Source organism: Dermacentor andersoni, chromosome 1 (assembly GCF_023375885.2).
Source record: "Dermacentor andersoni chromosome 1, qqDerAnde1_hic_scaffold, whole genome shotgun sequence".
Lineage (NCBI taxonomy): Eukaryota > Metazoa > Arthropoda > Arachnida > Ixodida > Ixodidae > Dermacentor > Dermacentor andersoni.
The window spans coordinates 54,150,464-54,171,840 of record NC_092814.1 but is presented as its reverse complement, the minus strand read 5'-3'; the positions used below and the strand labels follow the sequence as shown (position 1 = coordinate 54,171,840).

The 21,377-nt window shown below is 46.4% G+C and overlaps 1 protein-coding gene across 1 annotated transcript in view; it reads right to left on the bottom strand.

Annotated features, from left to right (window-relative positions):
• LOC126545502 (uncharacterized) overlaps positions 1–21,377 on the bottom strand; it is a 61,933-nt gene that overhangs the window by 37,157 nt on the left and 3,399 nt on the right. Inside the window, exons 3-6 of the mRNA XM_050193397.3 lie at positions 20,622–20,747; positions 20,415–20,559; positions 17,489–17,615; positions 7,677–7,801 (exon numbers count right to left, since the gene is read on the bottom strand). Of these exons, the coding sequence (XP_050049354.2) occupies positions 7,677–7,801; positions 17,489–17,615; positions 20,415–20,559; positions 20,622–20,747 (523 nt within the window). The remainder of the gene's footprint in view (positions 1–7,676; positions 7,802–17,488; positions 17,616–20,414; positions 20,560–20,621; positions 20,748–21,377) is intronic.

Genomic DNA, 21,377 nt, shown 5'->3' with positions numbered 1-21,377 from the left:
ACACATATTCTCCTATCATAACTCTACATGCTCTTCTATAAGGGGCAACCTGTTGCTTCATGAATTACTTACTATTTCAATATTATTGTTGAACAGATAGAAATGGAGCAATACGCATCTAGCGATCAAACATGGCTAACCAATAGTTCCAGTTGACATTAAAAAGAACAAGTATGAGCTGGGCAGGCAGTGCAACGCGTAGGACAGATAGCGGCTGATCTGTTATATTACAAAATAGTGCGCGCCAGGGGAGGGGAAACGGAGATCAGAGCAGCACAGAACTGATGAGATTAGGCCAATTTGCAGGAATAGAATGCGCTTGACTGACACAGGACATCAGGGAGAGGTCTCTGTCCATGCAGCGTACTTAAATCATTTTATGATGATGGCGGACTATAGCAAGCAATGCATTTTTCTTCGTGTATATCTTTCCGGAATTCCTGATAGCTGCAGCAATAAAAGAAAATTCACTCACATTCCTTCAAAGCTAAATTAAATGAGTACTTGTAAATGATCAACCTTTAAATCAGTTGTTTAACACACGTACTGTATATACACATATTTGTTACCTTAAGTGATTTGTTGTTTTCGTTTTGGATGATGTTTTGCAATAATACCTAAGTTCACTGTTGTTCCGTTTGTCTTTTATTATTTTTTGTAGCAGCTGAGATTTGGATTCGTTAATCCATTTTTGTTGATTAACGCGGGACGGTTCTCGCATGCGGCTTCGTGCTAAAGATCTCCTGCTCTATTTTGTCGGCGTGAATGCCATTCTAATACTTACAGTAATCAAACTGAAGTGCGGTTAATGCGTGGTTTAAGTTAGACCGCTCTTAGTCTGCCCTTGTACCAGCTAAAGCACTCGAAACTCGCCCAACGAGTTTTGGAATGCTTCGAATGTACGTTCAGGCATAGTTAGACATTTTGATATCGTTGAACCTTCATATTCGTTAGGTGTTTATGGCCCAAGTGGGTTTCCCGGATCATTGGATGCTTGGCTTTATCTTTCACCTGTCCTATTGGTTCTTCGATCTCGCTGGACATTCAGGATACGCAAGCATATTTTAACAATTAGCGAGCTTCTTCCATGTTGTTGCGTGTCGATTAAAATTGTGGCACAACATCCCTGTCACATAGCCGTATCAACAACTTACGCCAAAAAGGTCAACACCCGCTAAGTGAGACGGAACGCGCAGGAGAATGCGCAGTCGAAGGAAAGTTCGGTATGCACTCGTTATGCAAGAATTTGGCTTGAATGATTTACCGGCACGATGTGGACAATTTTCATTCGCCGGACTCCACTTGCAGTTCAGCGATGTGAACGCAGAACGATGTGTTTGCGCAGCGAACTTCTAGCTTTCTTTTTCTTTTAAGATGAAAAAACAAGCAAATTTTAGCCACTTACAATGGTGACGCTTACAGCTGTTAATCAGCGTTCCATGCTGCACGTTCCTTGCCTTTGCGATTAACTTTGTCGCGCTGTTTGCGAGACGAATCTTGACCGATAAAACTTGGTGCTGGGCTAGTTGGTGATACATTCTTTAAAACTGATGGTAGCGCTAAAAGGGACGAACACACTCGTCGTCGTGTCGTCTTTTCATCGTGTGTTCGTCCCTTTTAGCGCTACCATCAGTTTTAAGGAATCTTGACCGGTTCTTCCAATTAGGCCCACCATGCTGTTCCCGGAATCAGAGCCAAGTTCTCCCGTGTGCCACGTGCCAGTGCGCCCATTCATAGCGGTGAGCACTGCCCCAAGTGCTCCCCATTATCCCCGCCCTCTATTCGCTACATGAATCGCTATAGATGGGGGGCCTCGCCTCCGAGCAGCAATGCCGACCTGTCAGTGTATCTAGCAAAGACGGCTCGGGCGGTAGCCAGCGAGCGACTATTTCTGGCCCAGCTCGTGCATGCGCGCGCTCTGTCGACGGGCCAAGTAGCGGCTCTAGGCCATCTGGGATCCTTTAGCGTGCCCCGGAGAACAGTCAATAACCATTAGCGCGGCGTGACAGATACACGGCCGTGAATACTCGTGTACAGCTTGCTGCGAGCTGAACCCGACGCGCAAAGAAACCGCACGCGTGCAACGAATCTTGCGCCTGAGATACGTGAGCGCTTTTATGCGCATCACACTATAGTGCAGGCGACTGGCAGACGCTATAAAAGTTACATGGACGCATAAATTGGCGTGTTAATGAATCAAATGCACTAATGAAGTTTTTAACTTGTGCGTTTGGACAGTTTGTGTTGTCAGTTTTCAAGATCCAGCAGAGGACCGACAGCCGGCACTATAACAATCTTCGACGACGCTACGTGGAATACCAGCCCGGCGACCGTGTTTGGGTTTGGACCCGGATACGCCGACGAGGACTTTGTGAGAAGCTTTTACGCCGCTATTTCGGACCCTACATCCGACGCATTGGCTCACTGGACTATGAGGTCGTGCCAGACGGCATTTCGCAATCATAGCGGCACCGCTCACCACCTGAAATAGTCCATGTTCTACCCGCGCTAACGAACTTTGTTTCTTTGTTGCTTTGTTACTTTTTCTTTACTAAGCGAGCTTTTGTTTTTCTCTCTCCTGTCATGTTTGTAGCACCGGTACGATGCTTCTTAAGAGGGGGGCATTGACACGTGTACTTTTCACCGCCTAAAAAGTGTTAAACTTTATCGCTCAGCGCAGGAAGCGCCTGCATGTATCGGAAGTTTCTCGAATGTTATCGATGGTTCTATCTGTTGTCTGTTGTCACCGAACCTTGTATAATGTGACTGTGTGCGCGACGCGACTTGTTTAGTATTTTCTGGAAGACACGCGGATACTAGCTATTACTTTGGAACCTTCCATGATTCATGTATAAAAGCGGACGCGTTTGACCCACTGGTCAGAATTCGACAATCGCGCGACTTTGCTCTCTCTGTTGTTTTAACACTGCGTCGTTCTTCACCGTTACTACAACCATATCATATACGAAACTGCGTGCACTGCCGGCTTCTGTGCACAGCATACACACCTTCGGATCTTAAAGACTGCGAATTTACTATATGTAGCTAATCGATGAAATGTATCTCATTTGACTCGAGTAACTAAAGTAGTGCGGGTGATGAACAAGAGTTTTACACCCAAACCAGACAACTCACGCTGATGGAATGCAGGAGCGTGCAAGCGTCGTTGACGATCGTCAGTTAGCGCTTGTTCCGTATGTCTTTGTGTATGGGGTCATTTGATTCACGCTAGAGTTATCGAAGATAATGTCTTCCTTATCGAGCTACCCCGACTTTCCTCTATGGAGTATCTGGATTCCTAGCCGTTTTCGTGGGCCGATCCCGAAGACAGTGCAATATGAAAACGTGGGCCGATCCCGTTGGTATGTGCAGTAGCCCGAAATTGTGGACCGATGCCGAAGATAGTGCAGTAAAATAATTTAAGCAGTTCGGCGCTCTTCCTACTCCTCGCACGTGAGGGGTGGCGCGAAAGATCGCCGTGTGCAGTGACTCCGCCCTGTTCCCACCCCCAACTCGCTCAGGAAGACATCGTCATTCATCGACGTCAACTAGAGACTGAATCGCTTTACAACTTAAAGAAAATACACCAACTAGCTAAAGGACAAGTTCTACTTAAGTCATTAACGACCATCGTGTACGGCTCCGCGGCTGGGCCAGCTAGGTTTTTTTGGAGAGTCAGACATCTGGTCCGACGCTTGAACGCTCAATGTACGCGCGGTACGCGAAGTTGCATTGTGTGGAGTTCTCCGCAGTATCTGGCACGAGACAGTTTTCTGGCACGATTTACGAGTGCTATATAAACTTGGTGTTTGTTTGCGTTTGTAACTGGCCTTGTTGTTCCAGCATTGCCTTATTGCGCCGGTTCTAACGTTTACGTCGCACCTCAGCCATTTTACCCGATTTATTACGTCTCGCGACTCTTTCAGAAACCTTTCAGCCTATTTGTATATATGCCAGCAATTCGTCGCGCTCCACTGGTACATGTACACTGAGCATTGTACGGTTTCTCCGTTTCATCTCGGTTTCGTGTACCAGAAGCCAGAATGCCTGGAATCGCATTCAGCATATTGTGCCACGCCTTAGAAAGTATCCGAACGATTTTTAAGTGTACTTAGTGGTGGTTGCAACCTTCAAACGAGGATGACCAGAATGCGCTAATAAGGCGGAAACGAAGGTTCATTATTATGGTATTCATGGAGCGTGCGTGTGCGTGTGCTATGCATATGCGCAAGCTGACAGGGTCTTCCATTCTGACCACTGGCTGGTATGCGCCGTGTATGATCATTCAGATCCGCTTTGAAGCACGCGTAGCGCGCGTAAACGATCCGGGTGGAAAACGGGACTGCGCGCTTTCTTATACACTGCGCCGGAGGCAGTGCTCCTCTGGACGCCGAGGTCCGTGTTCGAGAAGCCGCATTTGCTTCAGGCACGCCCCTCAAGGACATCTCCCTGGCGAACCTTGAGGGCGGCTTTTTTGCCTGATTGCCGCTCGATTTCAGGATATGCGGCACCACTCCTGCATTGGAGGCGATATAAAACTTCGGCCACTCTCCTTGACTCTCGCTGAGCAGGAATTTTTATTCGCCAGCGATTTCGAACCAAATCTCTTGCAGCATCACGGCTTGGCAATTCCCACGATCGGTAAAGCAAATACGGTGATCTCCGACTGGGTTGTAAAACATATGTTCGTCCTTAGTGCGCGCTAGTTTGTCTGATGCGCCATCGGAAAGATTATCGCTTCAGCGGCAAATGCTCACTGTCAGTCGCGTCGCACTTAAGTGTACAAACAAGAATTTGGCTTGTACGTATACCCACGGGTTACACGGAGGTTGTAGCTTACTTCGTTTTGGCTACTTAACAGCCCTTGATAGATAAAAAAAAGAAAGCCGGATGCATTTTCAGGACCTATACGGGACATGAATGAAGCCTGACACGAAAGCGACGCGTTATTCAGAAACTGGCAAGAAATTACGAGTAATGTAAGCACACGGTTAAGCACTGTAGAAATTAGAGCACTGGTGTCCTGAAAAAGCTGAATCAATTTACCTGTACCGGTTCTGTGACATCCTGTTTGGCACGACAGCGCGTGCGAAATTTATTTATTTAGCTGAACCGCGATCGCAGCAAGCGTCCTCAGACCTTAACTTTTCGTGCATTGCGGGCGTCACCGTTCATAACATATAAGCGATGTTTTCAGTGGTACATAATGAATCTCTGCGTTCACTTTGATTTTTTATTACTCGTCTTCTAGTTTCCACGATTGCGTTTCGTTGAAATTATTAATCAGCGATGTATTCATCTTACCATAATATCAGATGACTGTTCGGTCGTCGGAGGTGACGTTTTTTATTGGTATGCTTTGTTGATGTGCAATAGTGTACTTCAGATGAGATTTCGCGTTTTCACCTTTGTCTGTCTTTTAATGTACGTGCGTGTGTTTGACCAGGGGGCTGGGGGGAGTCGTGCGTATATGAGGATGCAAATGATAATAGTAATACTTATTTACCGTTCATAACTCCTCAACCATCTCCTCAGTGTTATACATAACCTGTGTTCGCATTTATTAATTCTTTTTAGTCATCGTCTACTTTCTACGGTTGATTTTCTCTTCACTCCTTAATCTTATCCTAATTAATGACGGCTATTTTGTAGCGATAGATTTCGTAGAAGTGGCGTATATTTTTGCGTTGATGCTTTCTTCGCTTAAAATAGGGTAATTGTTATGACACTATCGTATTTTTGCACTTGTCTGCCTTGTAAAGTGTGTGTTGTGAGAGAGTGTGGGAGGGAAGGAGGTTAAGTCTGTAGTGAAGCTGATTCTCACAGCTTTTACTGACGAGATGTTTATAAATAGAAATAAATGCAAAATAAACTGAATTAAGAAAACAGGTTCGCATATTCTGACGTCGTTACTTCAAGTTTCATGGGCGATTCAGTCCTGCGGAACTGCGCAAAAGGAGGAGGATGTTTCATGAAAGGAAAAGATTGTCATCCACCTGAGAATAGCACGAAGCTATAAACAGAGTTTCTCGCAATATTACCTGGAGCGAAATTTGGCGCCACCGTCTATGCGAGTTTCGTAATGGGCGTTGTGCACCGCCTTGGTAATGTCGGTATGTGAGTGAGCGATGCTTTGTCTCGAACATGGCTTGGCCTTAAACATGGTCATATCAAACTTTTTGTAGAAAGATTTCATTCGACTGTGCTACATCTTTCAATAAAGTTTTCACACCTACAATGCGCAAGTGAGAGAGGAAAACCAAGACCAGATGACGAGCTATCGCATTCACAGCGAGCGCGGACCAAGTCGTCTTTCCGCCAACTTTAGCGGCCTTCTAGTACGTTTGTGTTTCATATAATTGTACATCCAAGCACAAGTCCTCGCGATTGAACGAAAAGAAAAATGTGTGTTTGGGTAATGTTAAAGAAAAAAAAACGCCTCTTTATGAGCTGTTTCAGCAAGAATGGACCACATGTGACAGACGGAACGGGGCTAGCCCGGTGCGCCTCCAAGGTGTCCTGGAGTACTATTATGGACACTGTAAAATTCAGCCATGTTGCCGAATTTGGTAACTGCGGCATTTCGAGCCAATCAGAGGCTGTTGTGGGCTCCTATGATCGGCTCAAAATGCCGCCATTACCAAATTCGACAACATGGCTGAATTTTACAACGTCCATAATAGTACTCCTGGCTCTCCATGGACGATGCCAATCCGGAGCCACCACATCGCGGAATTCCCATGCATATGAGAGCGTCGAAGCACCAGTTTTCCCTCTTATTGTGAGAAAGTGTATGTCTATAGGAAACCAATATGTGTCTCTCAAAAAGAAAGCTTCGCAGTTGAAAATTTCGTCCTGCTCCGTAGATAGAACCCGGGACCAACGCCTAGGCGTTGGTCATCCAAGGTCACGCTTGGTCACTGGCCATCACAAAATAACTGCCAATTCTTCAGAAAGTAATACTGCGCGCGACATGACGGGCAGCCTTATTAAAAAGTGCGCGCCACAATTTCGCAAGCTGTTATGTGTTATGTTCTAGCCAACGCTGCAGAGTAAGTATTCACCTACAGACCATAACTTCTCTCCGGTTTGAGCCGCTGTATCAGTGCCAGGAATGTGCTAGAAATTGCCGCACGTAATGTGTCCTACCAGTCAACTCGTCCTAGTGCAGCTACATATTTTGTACAAATACAGCATCACCTGCCCCTGTGAGTCCCTTTCGCTTCGATCCACGCCGTCTACTAAGTACGTGCGTAGTTGAGAAGGTGCAAAAGTCATGCCGACTGTCGGCAGGCCTAAGTGACCACGTTTGAGGGCGCCGTGACACAAGTCAGTGCTGCTCTTATATAGAAGATAACAACAAGCCGAGCGCACAAAGTATCCTAATCTTGAGTCAGACGCACTGAAAACGCTTCTGAGGGCGTTTCTTGCCAGGTCCCTGTGCACTCGGCGATTTATGACTTTTCAGTAACCATGAGCACACTTGAGTGTTCGCGTGTATAGACTGCAGCACACCGCGGGGCAGTATGAGAAGTGTGGGCCTTTCCGCGAAGACTCGGACATCACCGCTAAGTTACGTTCTCTGTGTTGTGTGCGTAATGTAGATTGTTTTGTGGAGGTCGTTCGGACACGAGTGACGCGCCCTCTGCATGTCAACCGAGGGCAGACATACGTACCGAAAAAGTGAACCGTAAGTTGGGTGCATTGTCCCTCCAGGATGTCTTGCTCTGCCTGGGAGTCCGACATGACCAGCCAGTCGCTGGAGTTGAGCATGGTGCGCATGTGGTCCATGAAAGTTCCGCTGCAAATGAAACGGCCTCTGTTGGTAACTTCCCATGGAAATTTCTCGCGAGTGCGCACATCATGTCACACACATGTCTCAAACTTGGATTGCACATAATACGGGTCGTATTATATGTAATCCAAGTTTGAACGTCTCTGGACGAGTGGATGACTGCGCGAGACCTTTTGAGGCACACTGCTCTCGCGAGGTGAAGAAGTAGCCAGAAGTGAATGAGGCGTCACTTCTGCCTTTTCTGAGCCACACGTGACCAGCATACGTACCTCAATCGAGATATAGATGATGCAATCATTGCCGCAATGACTATGCAGCGCATATGCGATATAATATTCTGCAGGTTGAGTGACAATTTATATAATAATTTCTACAATGTACGGTTCATCTGTCTGCGCCTGTTTTCTTTCTTTTCTTTAGTTGTCTGTATTTGAAGAGGTGTTGGTGCGTGTAGGCAGCAGTACCTACTGATATCCTCTGACTTGACAAGTGCACAATAAATTATGCAAATATTACAAGGAAAGATAGAAAAAGAACTACAGTGACATCAGTTCTAAAGCTTACGCACGTATACACAAATATAAATGTTCCTGGGCAGATCACAACTCACAAATGTTCCTGGCGACCGTACAAATGAAGTCCCTCACGAGTACCAGATTCCAAACACAGCATTCGCGAACATGCACACAAAGGATACGGAAACACGGACGGTATGAATACGCGTGATTCCGTAAGAATGGTGCTATTTTTGTATTTATTTATGTCGCTTGCTACGTAAACGTCCGAATGATCGCGGTAACACCGTTATGCATTGTGCTAGCGCAATATCTGCTGACGCTTTCAACGTCCAACTACGCAAGTCGCAGTGTACGTAAGTAAGTCGTAAGCAGGTCGATCGCATTCCACGATAACATCAGACTGGAATAATCTGCCTTGAAACATAGTCACTAAAATTGATCATCAATTTCACACCATTTTGCGCTGCGCCTGTAAGCAATAAAGCAATGCACGATGTTGGGCTACTGTTGGTGCATAACTATCAGCGTCTGTGGCACAACAGGTCCGCAAACATCGACAAACAATAACGCATTTTCTTATACATGGCTATCTGCAGGACAGATGTCATATGCATTGTTAGTGAACACTGCAATTGTTTTTTATTTATAACTACTGATCTTGTTTTTGTTGAACTGAATCGTTCTTGATCGTGTTTTTTTTTTTTTTTGGCCTGTCAAGAACTACTCTCCATGTTCGATAGAGTTACCATGTATGTTGCCATGTATTTTTTTTTACTTGTGCTATTCAACTGCGTGTGATTTGTTTTAACTAGTTACAACTGTATTTTACTTACTATTCCCTCCCTACCTCTTATGTAATACCCTTGCAAGAGGGTCTTTCGGGGTACGTTGAGACAAATATTAATATTATGTAACGTTGATGTGTAAATCTATTTGAAAGAAGATTCTCTACTGCAGAGAAATGAGAGCAGCTGATAGCATAAGAGAGAGAGATGCAGAAAAAAATCTCAATAATGAAATGCAGATAATTCTGCTGGCATATATGTAAGCGCCTACATGCTACCCTGCATAGGGAAGGCGGTCGCGGACAGAAAAGCCCTATGGAGAGGAGGAAGGGAAATGAGAGAAAAAAAGCAAGAAAGTATATGATCATGGCATGTACAGGTGAGATAACGGTGATGGTATCGATGTAAATAGGTTAGAGCTTGTCAATTTAGCCAATGTCTTGAAGAAATGAAGAAATTCAAAGCTTGAAGTTGCTTTGAAAGAGAAGACACAGAACTAAGTATGCTTCCTAGTTCTAGTGAATTTTAGAAAACAGACCCATTTCTACTGAGATAACATGTCATTTCGTCTCTGTAACCTAGATATTCCAACAAAATGTGTTCCACGATTTCTAATGCCTCACAGTTATCCCAATGAGAGTTAACGGTCAGTCCAAGACGGCACAGCTGGCTATTGGTGAATGCGGCGTTTGGGCAAAGTTGATATTTTGCCTCACGGTGGCCGGGAAGCTGATGTGGAAGTCTGCTGGAGAAAGTGACGTTGGTGAAGCGACAGACTCCGCAGACGATTCCTTTCTGCGTGGGCACATTTGTTTGTCATTGGTGATGTATCAGATTTTGTAAAGTATATTGGTATTTAATGTTCTAAATGTAGGCCTCTGCGGACAGCTAGATCCGCTTTTACAGCGAAGTTGTCTATATGGCTAGGATCCCGGGGTTTCTTCGTGGCGTAACGTCGACAGAAAACTATAATCATCTGGCTCATACCCCCAAATGCAATGGCTCATAGCCTCGTAAGGCAGAGGCTACAAACAATCAGCAAAGTGAAGCGAACAGTGCATACACTCTTTGGAATTACGCATAAAACATAAAGAACAGCTACGTTTCAATAAAGAACAAGCTGAAAACAAGCATCCGAACCACATAATTGATTATAAGGCGCTCCTGCGCCTGCATGCAATGCGAAGCGCGTAGCTAGCACACGTTTCTCGGTAAGAATTACTGTTGCGCAAACTGCTGCGGCGACAGCAGCTTGACTGTATCATACGAAGCAGGCAGCGACACTTTCGTGCCTAAAAGAAGAACCCGCACTAGCAACTTATTTGTGTTGTGACAGTGCTTCTGGTAGGCCACATCTATAGTGAGGACTCCTGAAGAGCAGCGTGCATACGAGGCGCGGCGAATTTCTCTTCTCTCCATGGTTCACTCTTTGTAGGTGCGCGAAGTAGAGGCGCAAGCCAAGTCGCAGGCCGTCGAAACGTCTTAGGCTAATAATTAGGTAATATGTGAATGTCGCCACGTGAATAATTTTAACCTCCGTCGCAATGGGTAATCGTTCCAGTGGTCGTTTACAGGTTCGCTGTCCAACCACCTTCACAGCGTGGATTGGAGACCAGTTTCTTCATTTAGGCACATGCCGCAGTGTCCAGGAATACTTGGGAATATTACAGCGTGGTCAGCGACAATGGCATATGGTGAATGTAACCAATCTTTCGGGTCGCTGGATGTCGTTTACTAGCCATGTTCATGCTATATGTTCCTGTAGGGCCGTTGTTAAGTCCGTAAAGGTGAATGACCCATGGTCCTGCTGGTTGCCGAAGGATGTGTAACGGCTTTTCTTATACCATAAAGTTCAGCTTCCGTGCTTGATGTTCATCGCTCAAGACGGTAAGAGAAGTGTTGACCAGAATACGATATTTAGAAACCACACAATGACTCCTATTGATGGCAAGACTCATCAGTGAAGATATGGGCTGAACTCCAGAATTTCTTGGTGATATGGCCCAGGTGAATTTCCAGAATTCCAGCTTGAGGAATGGTTTTCTTCGTGCTGAAACCACGAATGTGTAATACGACTCGCATGGAATTTCGAAAGAGTCCAAGGCGGAAAATTCAAAGCCGTGAGCTGCTGCACCTGTGCATTGGCACAATGATGCCTCGAACGTCCTGCCCAAAGCTGGAGTTAGAGCAGGTTTTAGCTATGCGGCCGGGAAAATGCTTGATAATTTGAGTGATGTGTCCAAGATGAATGCGTAATATTCTTGTGCGCTTAGGATGTCAACAGTTGAGACATACTTTGCAGACAGGTGAGACATACATACCTTGAGACATAGTTTGCACATTTCATTATCTAAACTTCTGCCTCTTATCTCCCTTTTATTGCCCCTTCCCGTTCCCCATATGCAGGGTATAGGTAAATGGACATGAGTCTAGTTTGTCTAAATGACCTTCCTCTCTCTTTTTGTCGCCTTCTGCTACAGTTTTCTAAACTGAGCGCTCACAATATCTGAGCGTACCAGCCGTGTGCCGTATTTCGTTCGGTGCTCCACTTCATAATACAACAGTAATACAGTAATACAACCGCCTGTTCTTACAACGCAGCGTGAGAAGGTGGAAGAAAAAAGAAGAGCTTACACGATAAAGTACCGCATTATCAATTAGCACATTTTTTATAGCACGATAAGGTCAACAGTGCGCCTGTAACACTACATCGGAATGAATATTAATTTCTGACTTGTCATTTCTAAACCTAACCTCATGATAAGGTTCCAGATCGGTGTGCGCATTTCTGCGCTATAGGTACGTCCTGCCTTAGTCGAGAGTACTTCCGCATTTTGGTCCATCATGTCTCTTCACAAACCAGTCCATCAAATAATTCTTCTGGGCTGCAGCACAACCTCCAACTTCGATATTCTTCGACGGCGACGTACACATATTCCTGTGTCAGACGGAGCGCAGCTGAATCGCACAAGCTGCTCCGATAAGGGATTTCATCGTGATTCGGGTGTTTAAATGACATGACCCAAACCTATAGGGGTAGCTATGAAGCTTGTGAAGCCCTCATATTATGAGGTAATCGGAGATTCTCTCCACTTGTTATTTTTGACGGCAAGTTATTCAAGTTTCGGAACACTACGTACACCAATTATGTTGTCGCAAGAACTATGTTCTACGTTTGATCACACATAATTGAGCAATATAAAGTTGAAGCTACGCTGGAGAGATATACGTAACGTCAGGTAACTGTCTAAGGGGTGAAAAAACGGATAAAGAGGAGTCCGGTCATTCTATGCCGACTTGAAGATGTTCCTTATCGGCTTGATTTTTGTCGTCTTGACGTTTTCTAGCGTCTCGACGTTTTAGGCGTCCCTCTTTCACTACGTGTTGCTTTGGAAATAGTGTGTTCAATACATCAGCTCTGCACTGATAATTATCTTATGCCATTGCCACCCAATGCGTGGAAATTGATACAAATTCTGAAAGTGCTTCGTGTTTTCTGAACAGCTGCCGGGTGTATGGCTCCGAATTTATTATAAGTCGTTCGTCGTGAAATACGTGATGACAGCCTTCGTTCCAGGTCAGAGAAGGCTACATGCCGTCTGACACATCGTCTGTTCTCGCATTTTGTAATCGCAGTACTGAAGTCAGCCATTACTCAGACATAACTAGCTCTTGCCGGAAACTCTGAGCCTTTCACAAGTTTCGAGAAATAAGTACAAAAGATCTGCGGCGAGATTCATTGCTGTTTCTATAAATATGTTCCCTTGCTATGGAATAATGCATTAAGGAAGACTATTAACTGGAGCGCTGCAATACGTTTAAATTCACGGCGCATTTTTAGTCCGTGTGTCTCGATATATAGCGGTGAAAGGCCGAGAGCTTTCGTTTAAGCACTGGCTGATGCACTTCAACTCCGCAATTACAACACGCCTAAAGATAAGTCGTTAATTAAAAGTTAATTAGTGAAGCTTTGTCACTGAATAGTCGTATTGGCGTGAGGGCTCCAAATTGGGCTTGTTGGTTTACTATCTACACGGCGAGCGGCGCAGACAATGGGACAAATAATACGAAGTGGACAGGTGCCAGCGCATTTGTCTCGAGTGTTTGTATATCATTCGCGCAGTTCTCTAAACTATTCGTCATCTTAATCGTATTGGCGACTATCGCGCAAGCTCTGACGTGCGCCGCTGCTACGAGGCTCGGTCAACCAAAATTATAATTTCGTCTCGAATCCTCTACATTTAATAACCGCGCGGTGCAATACTCCACATTAGAAAAAAAAAAGAAATTAGAGCCAACAAAAGTGCGCCATCACGAGGCCTTATTTCCAGTCCGGCCGCTATAGTGGTTTGGCCTGTGTGGCCTGGGAGCTTTCGCGACAGATAGCAGCCTCGTTGCGGCTTTGTCCATAGGGGAAAAGCGAACGACGCTTTGCGTTTCGAGTACGGACAGCGTGAAGCGCGAGCGAAGACGCTGTCCCACACGAAAAGAATTAGTTGCCGCGCAGTCTGCGTATAACAGCTCGTTCTTTTAACGCGGGCCGCTTCGCGACGCGAAGAAAGCGTGCAAGCGGCGGCCTCCGGCAAAGTCCCTCTCGTTGGCGCCGCCCCTGTTTCGCCGCCGTCTCCTTTGTGCCCTTTCGCAATGCTTTTCTTTCAGCAGCGCGAGCTGCTCCCGTTTCGGCTCTCGGTTTTTCTACGCGATGGCCCCTCGCCCTTTGTTCTTCGCGGGCGAACGTAAGTGCGCCGTATTATAGGGCGAACACCCCTCCTCTCCTGCTCACTGACGAACAATTTAGTTTGTCACTCCGGAGGTTGAGAGCAACTGCGCTCCAAGAGGGGCTGCGAAGGAGCGCGTCGTCTAAACGACAAAAACGCGTGCGACTTTTGCGTCCGCATTCCGGCCTCGACTGTGCGTGTCTCCGCGCACATATACGGCCGGGTGAAACCAAATGCAGGGCGACTGTAATTCCATTGCGGCCACGCGTGACGTACGCGAATGTTGCGCGGATGGGCGTATATCTCTCGTGTGCGCGACTATCGTGTGACGGTGCTGCGTGGTATATGTGCGGTCTCGCGCCTGAGTGCGCGTGTTTCCGTCCACGTTTGGTTTCCACGTGTATCGTGCTTGCCTCTTGATAAAGACGAAGCTGTGTTTTGTCAACACGTGGACCTCCCGATAATCAACTGACGTGAACACTCTTCTGTATCCACGAAGAAATGACATCCGTCTCTCTCGTAGAAAACGTGGTTTCAAATGAAGGAGAAAAAGTGTGGGTTTTTTCTAGTGCAAGGAGTTCCGCGCTGCGTTCATGATAAAGTGGCATTCACTGTGCTAGTTCACCGGTGCGCTATGCCTTCAGTCGGAATGCCTTTTTCTTTTTTTCTGTGATCATGGGCCCCTGCCTCCCAAAGCCAATGCATCCCAGTGGTGCGTGTGCGCGCAGCTTGAGCAGCGCCTGGCATTCGCTTGAGCTCACGGTGTGCGACGAAAGCTTACAGGCTCTCGTGGTTCCGAGGTGAAACGGCTGCGCATGCTCTGGCTGAGAATAGCAACTGAAATTTCGTGCTCCGAGCACGAACCCCGTTGACTGCCTGACGGTTTGTTTCTGCTAAAGGAAGCAGAACGGGCGAGGCAGTTGGAAAGTGGTTTGAAAGGGCCCGAGTGGCACTTCACCCGTCACTTGCCGAAAGTATGACGTTCGGATTTCCCACGCTCCTTCATCGGCACCGCTTTTGGTCTAATAAACTGAAATTCCGCACACACAACTGCGATATTCGCAATTTCGTGGTGTGCTAATGTTGCGTTTCAATGCTTAAAAGGAAGCATCAGAAGGGATGGCAATGGCAACGTGGGGGAAAAAAAGAAAGAATGAAAGAAAGTATATCCAACAAAGGACTCACGCGTGTGTGATGTGGTTTTTATTTTTCCTTGATCGAATTCTGCAGTCCTTCCTTCTCGGAAACTTAACGAATATGATGGTGCATGATGTAGGCTCTCTGTGTCAACGTGTTGACAGAGGGTTCTCGGGCCGCCCCGAGTTCTACAGACGCTGGTGAAGAAAGAGCAAGAGCACTGATATATGCGCCAACCGTCACTTCGATGATGTTTTTCAACTGACCTGTAAACTCACAGCAGCATGGTTGTGAAGCTTCCCTGAATGCGCATTGGCATGTTCCCTGTTCATCTGATTTTCAACCGGTCAGAGCCTCCGGTTACGCGCCAAGATTCGATGAAAGTCGTGTATACTATACGGGAGCTCTGGAAATCTGGAACGTTATTGGTCTATGACGGAAAAAAATTAAATTATTGGGTTTTACGTGCCAAAACCACTTTCTGATTATGAGGCACGCCGTAGTGGGGGACTCCGGAAATTTCGACCACCCAGGGTTCTTTAACGTGCACCTAAATCTAAGTACACGGGTGTTTTCGCATTTCGCCCCCATCGAAATGCGGCCGCCGTGGCCGGGATTCGATCCCGCGACCTCGTGCTTAGCAGCCCAACACATCTATGACGGAAAGCCCGCATATCTTGTGTGCTATTTTGCATGGTGTTCATTTGAATTGCGGTTGCTCGATTTTTTTTTAACGAAAACTTTTTTCCGAAAACGTTTTTCCCTGCTACTTTCTCTCCAATTTTCTTTATGAAGCTACCTATATAAAAAAATATATATACTGCAAGAATTGTTGAAATATGTACCAGTCATGCGTCTCACAGTGCAACATATTGTGCCAGTAAATACTCTAGCGAAAGCGTATTAAAAATAAGCATGAACTAAACTGGAAACAGTCTACGATACGTATACAGGGTGTCCCAGATAACGCTAGCCAAGCTCTTAAAAATCTATATACAAGGACGGAACCTGTGGTACCCTGTCAGCAGTGACGTACACCGCGCCAGCAGGATTTTTTTGTAATTGAACTATCAATAATTAGATTAGATTAATGTGTGTGCGTGTGTGTGCGCGCGCACACACACACACGCACACACACATACAGACATAAAGATTGTGTTGGGCAATAAAACTTAATGAAAAATAAAAATAATTAAAATACACATACAGACAGACCCATAGGATATACACGTCGCAAGAACACTAGCCATTCGCTGCAGGACACTTGTATGATTCAGAACAGTTATTCTATATACCACACCAAGTATGCTTCGCATTATGCAGATGTCTACTGAAATTGAGTCTGCTTTTCTTTTTCATCAGATTTCTTGCGCGGCGGTCATATGAAATAGTGCTATATAATCCCTTAGTAAAGTTTCATTGCGTAAAATCCCTAATCAACTTTTGATTAGATTACCTAAGGTGCATGCTGTACTCGTGAAATTGAAGTAGTTTCGGGGTATCCGCCCCCAAAACCTGTTACGAAATGCCTCAATGCTGCCGTCTTGTCTTGGAGTCCGTATGTATAGTATAACGGAGGCTTTCTGGCAAAATAAGCGGAGCGCCAGTACGTCTTGCTAAAATTTTACTAAACGGCTATACCTCGAAAGTGGCGCTGGCATAGCTTTTACAAGGGTTTCTGCGAAGTATTTGAAAAGTAAATAGTGAATTCTACTTACTTGATAGGTTATTCGCTTATAAACGCTTAACTCCTGAGTTTTCTCGGTGCGAGTAATGTGTGAAGCAAAAAAATAGCCTCGTAATGCATGCGAATGCCTTCTTATTATTTGTTAGACTAAGTCCACCGGTATAAATCGGCTGATGTGTTCTGTCGTTCGTGCTCCGTCGGAGGCAAGGGCCTAATATAAAACATCGAGCTTGTTTAGTTTTCTGGCTCTATCGCAGAATACGCAAAGGAGATCAATTTTACCGCAGCCTCAACACGTATATAGCGAAGAATAGAGGGGGACGTCCACTTGTGCGTGGCGACATATATGCATTGCACATGAGCCTCGTGCTCGGGCCGCGAAGAACACCAAGTTATTTCGTTCCTCGCGGTCTCTTGTGTTCCGAAAACTGACAGTGAGAGCAACTGAGGAAGCTCAGTGTTTTTTTTTTTTTTTTCTCGTAACATTTCGTTTGTTGGGCAGCGCAGTCCGTAAATACCACCAACGTCGTGGAAACAAACAAACAAACAAACAAACAAAAAATCATGCGTGCATGTGTGTGAGCGATTGCTGGTGCAACCAAACGCAGTACATATCTCCTTTCTAATATTGCTGCGCGCACAAAGGAGAATGGTTTTCGTGGCTCCTTGGGAATCCATACTGTAACTCCTGACAAGTTTCGCGCGCTACGCCTAGAATTCGCACTTGTATACGAGCGTTCGCGTTTGTGGCAAGAGGCGGAATGCGGAAAGTGCAGCGCACACCGTTGGGGCGCGTGCGGGCTGCATTTTCTGCGCCCGGCCGACGACGACGCGCGTGGCGTGTATACCTTGAGAAGCCCGGGAACTTGCGCACCGAGACGTGCCGCACCAGGTGGATGTCGTGCTTGATGTTGGCGCAGGCCTTGCGCAGCATCGAGCCGTCCTGGGCGAACACGATGATGGAGCGGCCCAGCACTGCACGCAAGTTTCAACTGCTTCATGCTCACGCGGAACACTCTTCGTTGCTAAACATAATTGTCCACGCACTGGCTGTAATGGTTGCTACTGGAGCTTCTCATCTCACAAAATAAAGGGAGAAAGCTACAAGAAGAAAAAACAAATCATGAGCCATTCAACTTTCTGAAGGTGGATGACCAGCCAAGCTGTTTAGCACACGGCACAGAGCCGACACAGAGGCCCAAATTCTGAAACGTTCCTCACCTTAACAAGGAATCCTTTATCAATATATATATATATATATATATATATATATATATATATATATATATATATATATATATATATACACACACGCACGGAAGCCTAGCCGCAAACAGCTTCGCTGTTAAAGACACCTGTTACTTGCGCAGTATCGAAATAACTGATGTAGGCCTGCGTAGCCTACGCCGTGAGTTGGAGGATATAAGCTTGGAACAACAGCAATTCACTTTGATATTGATGATGCACAGCGTATAAGAGCACACCAACCTGAAAGGAAGGCGGTTTGTGTACTGCCACTAAGCTGCTGCAAGCAATTCACGAACGCTTTTATTTGTCCCTGCTGTGCAGTGAAAGAAGGTCATGTGAATGTGTCCTTGAGTGGTTGTGTTTTTTACGCGCAGACACTTATGCTCTCAAGAGAGGGAAAGCATGGAGATTCATAAGAGTTGAGACCAGTTTCCAGCACAGGGGAAGGGGACAAGGAGAGGTAAGGAGAAAGGAGCGGTAATAGAGGTGTATAGGGAAACGTAAATCACGCACACAACTAAGAGGCGGCACACTGTGACCGCCTATGTCTCGTAAGCCCAGACGTGGCGCAGCGCTGCGCAGACGTGTTCTTTGACTACTGTCCCGAGATATTTCACTGTGCTGGGGGGTGATTTCCAAATCTGTCTAGCGCAGTTAAAGGAAGCTGACGTTTTGCGCTGTCACGTAGCCGTATACAGGAATTCCAACGGAAGCGCTGCAGTGCGGCACTATATCAGCAGCCACATGAAGCGAACAGACGACGAAGCGTAGGAAATAGGGGAAATTAATTTTTTTTTAATGGGAAAATGTAGAAATAATGAGGGAGATGGGGCACAAGAAGCTAGACGAAAAGACAACTTGCCGCAAATGGGAACCTAACCCACGTGGCACAGAAGCACAGTAAGCTGGACGACTTGTTATAGTTGCATCACGAAAACCAGCGCACAGACACATGAACCAGTGAAATGTCGTCCTCTTTTCTTGGTCCATTTGCTTGTGCGCTGGTTTACATGACGCAACCATGTGGCACCTTCCTCGTTACGCGTGCGATGCCAATTGAGCTATCGCGATGGTTGTCTCCCCGTCCACTTTCTTGTGCATTTATGTATGTGTACTAACTGATCGAGCCCTGGGATTGTTAGCCAGAGCCACTTATTCATGGCGGTGAACGTGCGATAGCCTCCAGGCGCAGGGGTCACGCAAAACGTGAACGTTAAGATTAGGCAGCTGGTCAATAAACTCTCGTTTTCGTTATTATTTCTACATTTAACGTAACAGAACAGTTAATTACCCCTACACTTTCATTGCCTTCCTTGTCTGTTGGCTTCGTGTGGATGTAACTAAAAAGAAAGACAAGCTCGTCATTACCTCATTTTCTTTTCTTTCTTTCTTTCTTTCCTTTCTTTTTTTTTTTGCTAATTAAAAAGAAAGTTCTTGCTAGTAGCACGAACTTTTTTTCTGGTTCTGCTTTCTGATTCCCGGTTTCTGGTGACTATCGACCGACGCACCAACAAATGTAGAGATCGGCGTTTTACGCTTATAGCGTTATGATGGTAAGCTCTCCACCGGCTTAGCGGATATGGTGTTGCGCTGCTAAGCAAGAGGTCGCGGGTTCAAGTCCCAGTCGCGACGGCCGAGTTTCGATGTGGGCATGCAAGAATGCAAGAACGACCGTGTCCCGTGCATTAGGTCCCCGTTAAAGATCCCCTGGTGGTCAAAATTAATCCGGAGTCCCCCACTACTGTCTGCGTCATAATCAAATCGTGGTTTTGGGACCTGAAACCCCAGAATTCAATTGAGTTCTGCACCGGATCCGTACATGAGTGCATCTGTATGTGTAGCTTACTAAAAAGAATTTAAGGTGATGCTATTGAAAAATAAAACCACCATACTGCAGAGGTAATGTGCAGAATTAATCCCTTTCGTGAAATCTCGCTTTTCGCGGCGGAACGCCCTGTACCATCACGACTGTCCATTGCCTGCACGAGTCGATTTGCGAGCACAGGCCTTGAATACGCTCACGGTGTGTGTGCGTGCAGGCCCCTTTTCGCGTAGCGAGAACATTCTGTCGCGTGGGGCGTTGTTACAGCCTCCATCACGAAAATTAGAAGGCACCTGCTTTCGCCAAGACGTCGCTTCTTCGGTTTCGCTTTAGCTACATTTGAACGCGTCTGTCCGCCCTCAAGGAGACATGTACACAGGCTAAACTTTCCAAGAAGAGATTCAAGATGGGATTCAGAGATCGCAGCGATGAGCTCCTTCCTCAATGCAGCAGGAGGCTGCCAGGCTTACCCTCTGACAAAGCAAGCTCGTACGTCTTTCAGAAATGTGTGGTACCACTCGCACACTTTGTTCTTGTCGCCTGGAAGGCAAGACAGGTGGAAGCCGAACAGTGATCACCTTCCGCAAAGCTGGACATCGAGACGTCCGTATCGAGGGAGCCGGCTCAGGTGAAAGGATGCAAAAGCAATCGGTCGCTTCCGGTTAAAAAAAAAAAAAAAAGAGAGAGCAAAAGGTCTTCCACACCTGAGAAGTTCCCGACCAAAGGCAGGTTGGTGTCTGTGTAAATGGCGGGGCCCGTGCCGATGCTGAGCGACCCCAGCTTCCCCGACAGGTCGCCCATCTCGCACCGGAGCGGCGTCTGCGGGCTGCACTCGCTGTGGTAGCTGTCCTGCAGTGCGCGCACACGAAAGGCGCATGAATCGCCTCCTGCAGAGACTCGCCGTCACCCACCTTGTCCGATTGGGCCAGGTAGGGGTTCCAGCGGTATCCGGCGGCGATGCAGCGCGCCTTTTCACTCTTCTCCAAGGCGTCGTGTGCCACCTGGTTCACGTACACGGCCCAGTGGTGACCCTTGGTCTACCGAAGAGAGCGCCACAGTGAAATGAGCGTGGCCCTCGTGAGCAGCACATATGCCGGCCTAACACGCATACCTTGCGACAACGAAAAGCGCGGTTTTATTTTCTGAGAGTCAAACTACTATATGTGCCGTGTGCCACAAAATTTGCTTGAACATATCGAGCACCTGTGTCCTCCAGCAGAAATTCTGCTGGATTTGGTCGAGTGTATGCGTCTTACCGATGTGTATCTATCTCTCTTATCTCCCCTTCGCACGCAGTATGAGACGGTAAAGTAGGCCAAACCGTAGTCACAGGGCCCCTGTTCTGTTTGTTGTTTCGCTTTTACAGCAAACCTGTTAAGAGCAGTTTCGCAACGATTTTCATGCGGCGGGTGAAGGACGGCGGCAAATGGCGTGGTCGCTACCAAGTGTAAATGCAATGCAACGTCTGTCGGAGCCCCGAATTTGTCTTGAAAAGCAATGATCAATGACCATAAAACAAAACTTACCTTGTGTGTATTTTATTAAAATAGAAAACACCTTATACGCGAGTTTTTTTTTTTTAAACCAGTAGTTCGTTATTCTTTTTTCTAACGTCGCGTTATACACCGGTTCCAGTTTGGAGGTCATCCATATACGTACGGCTGTGG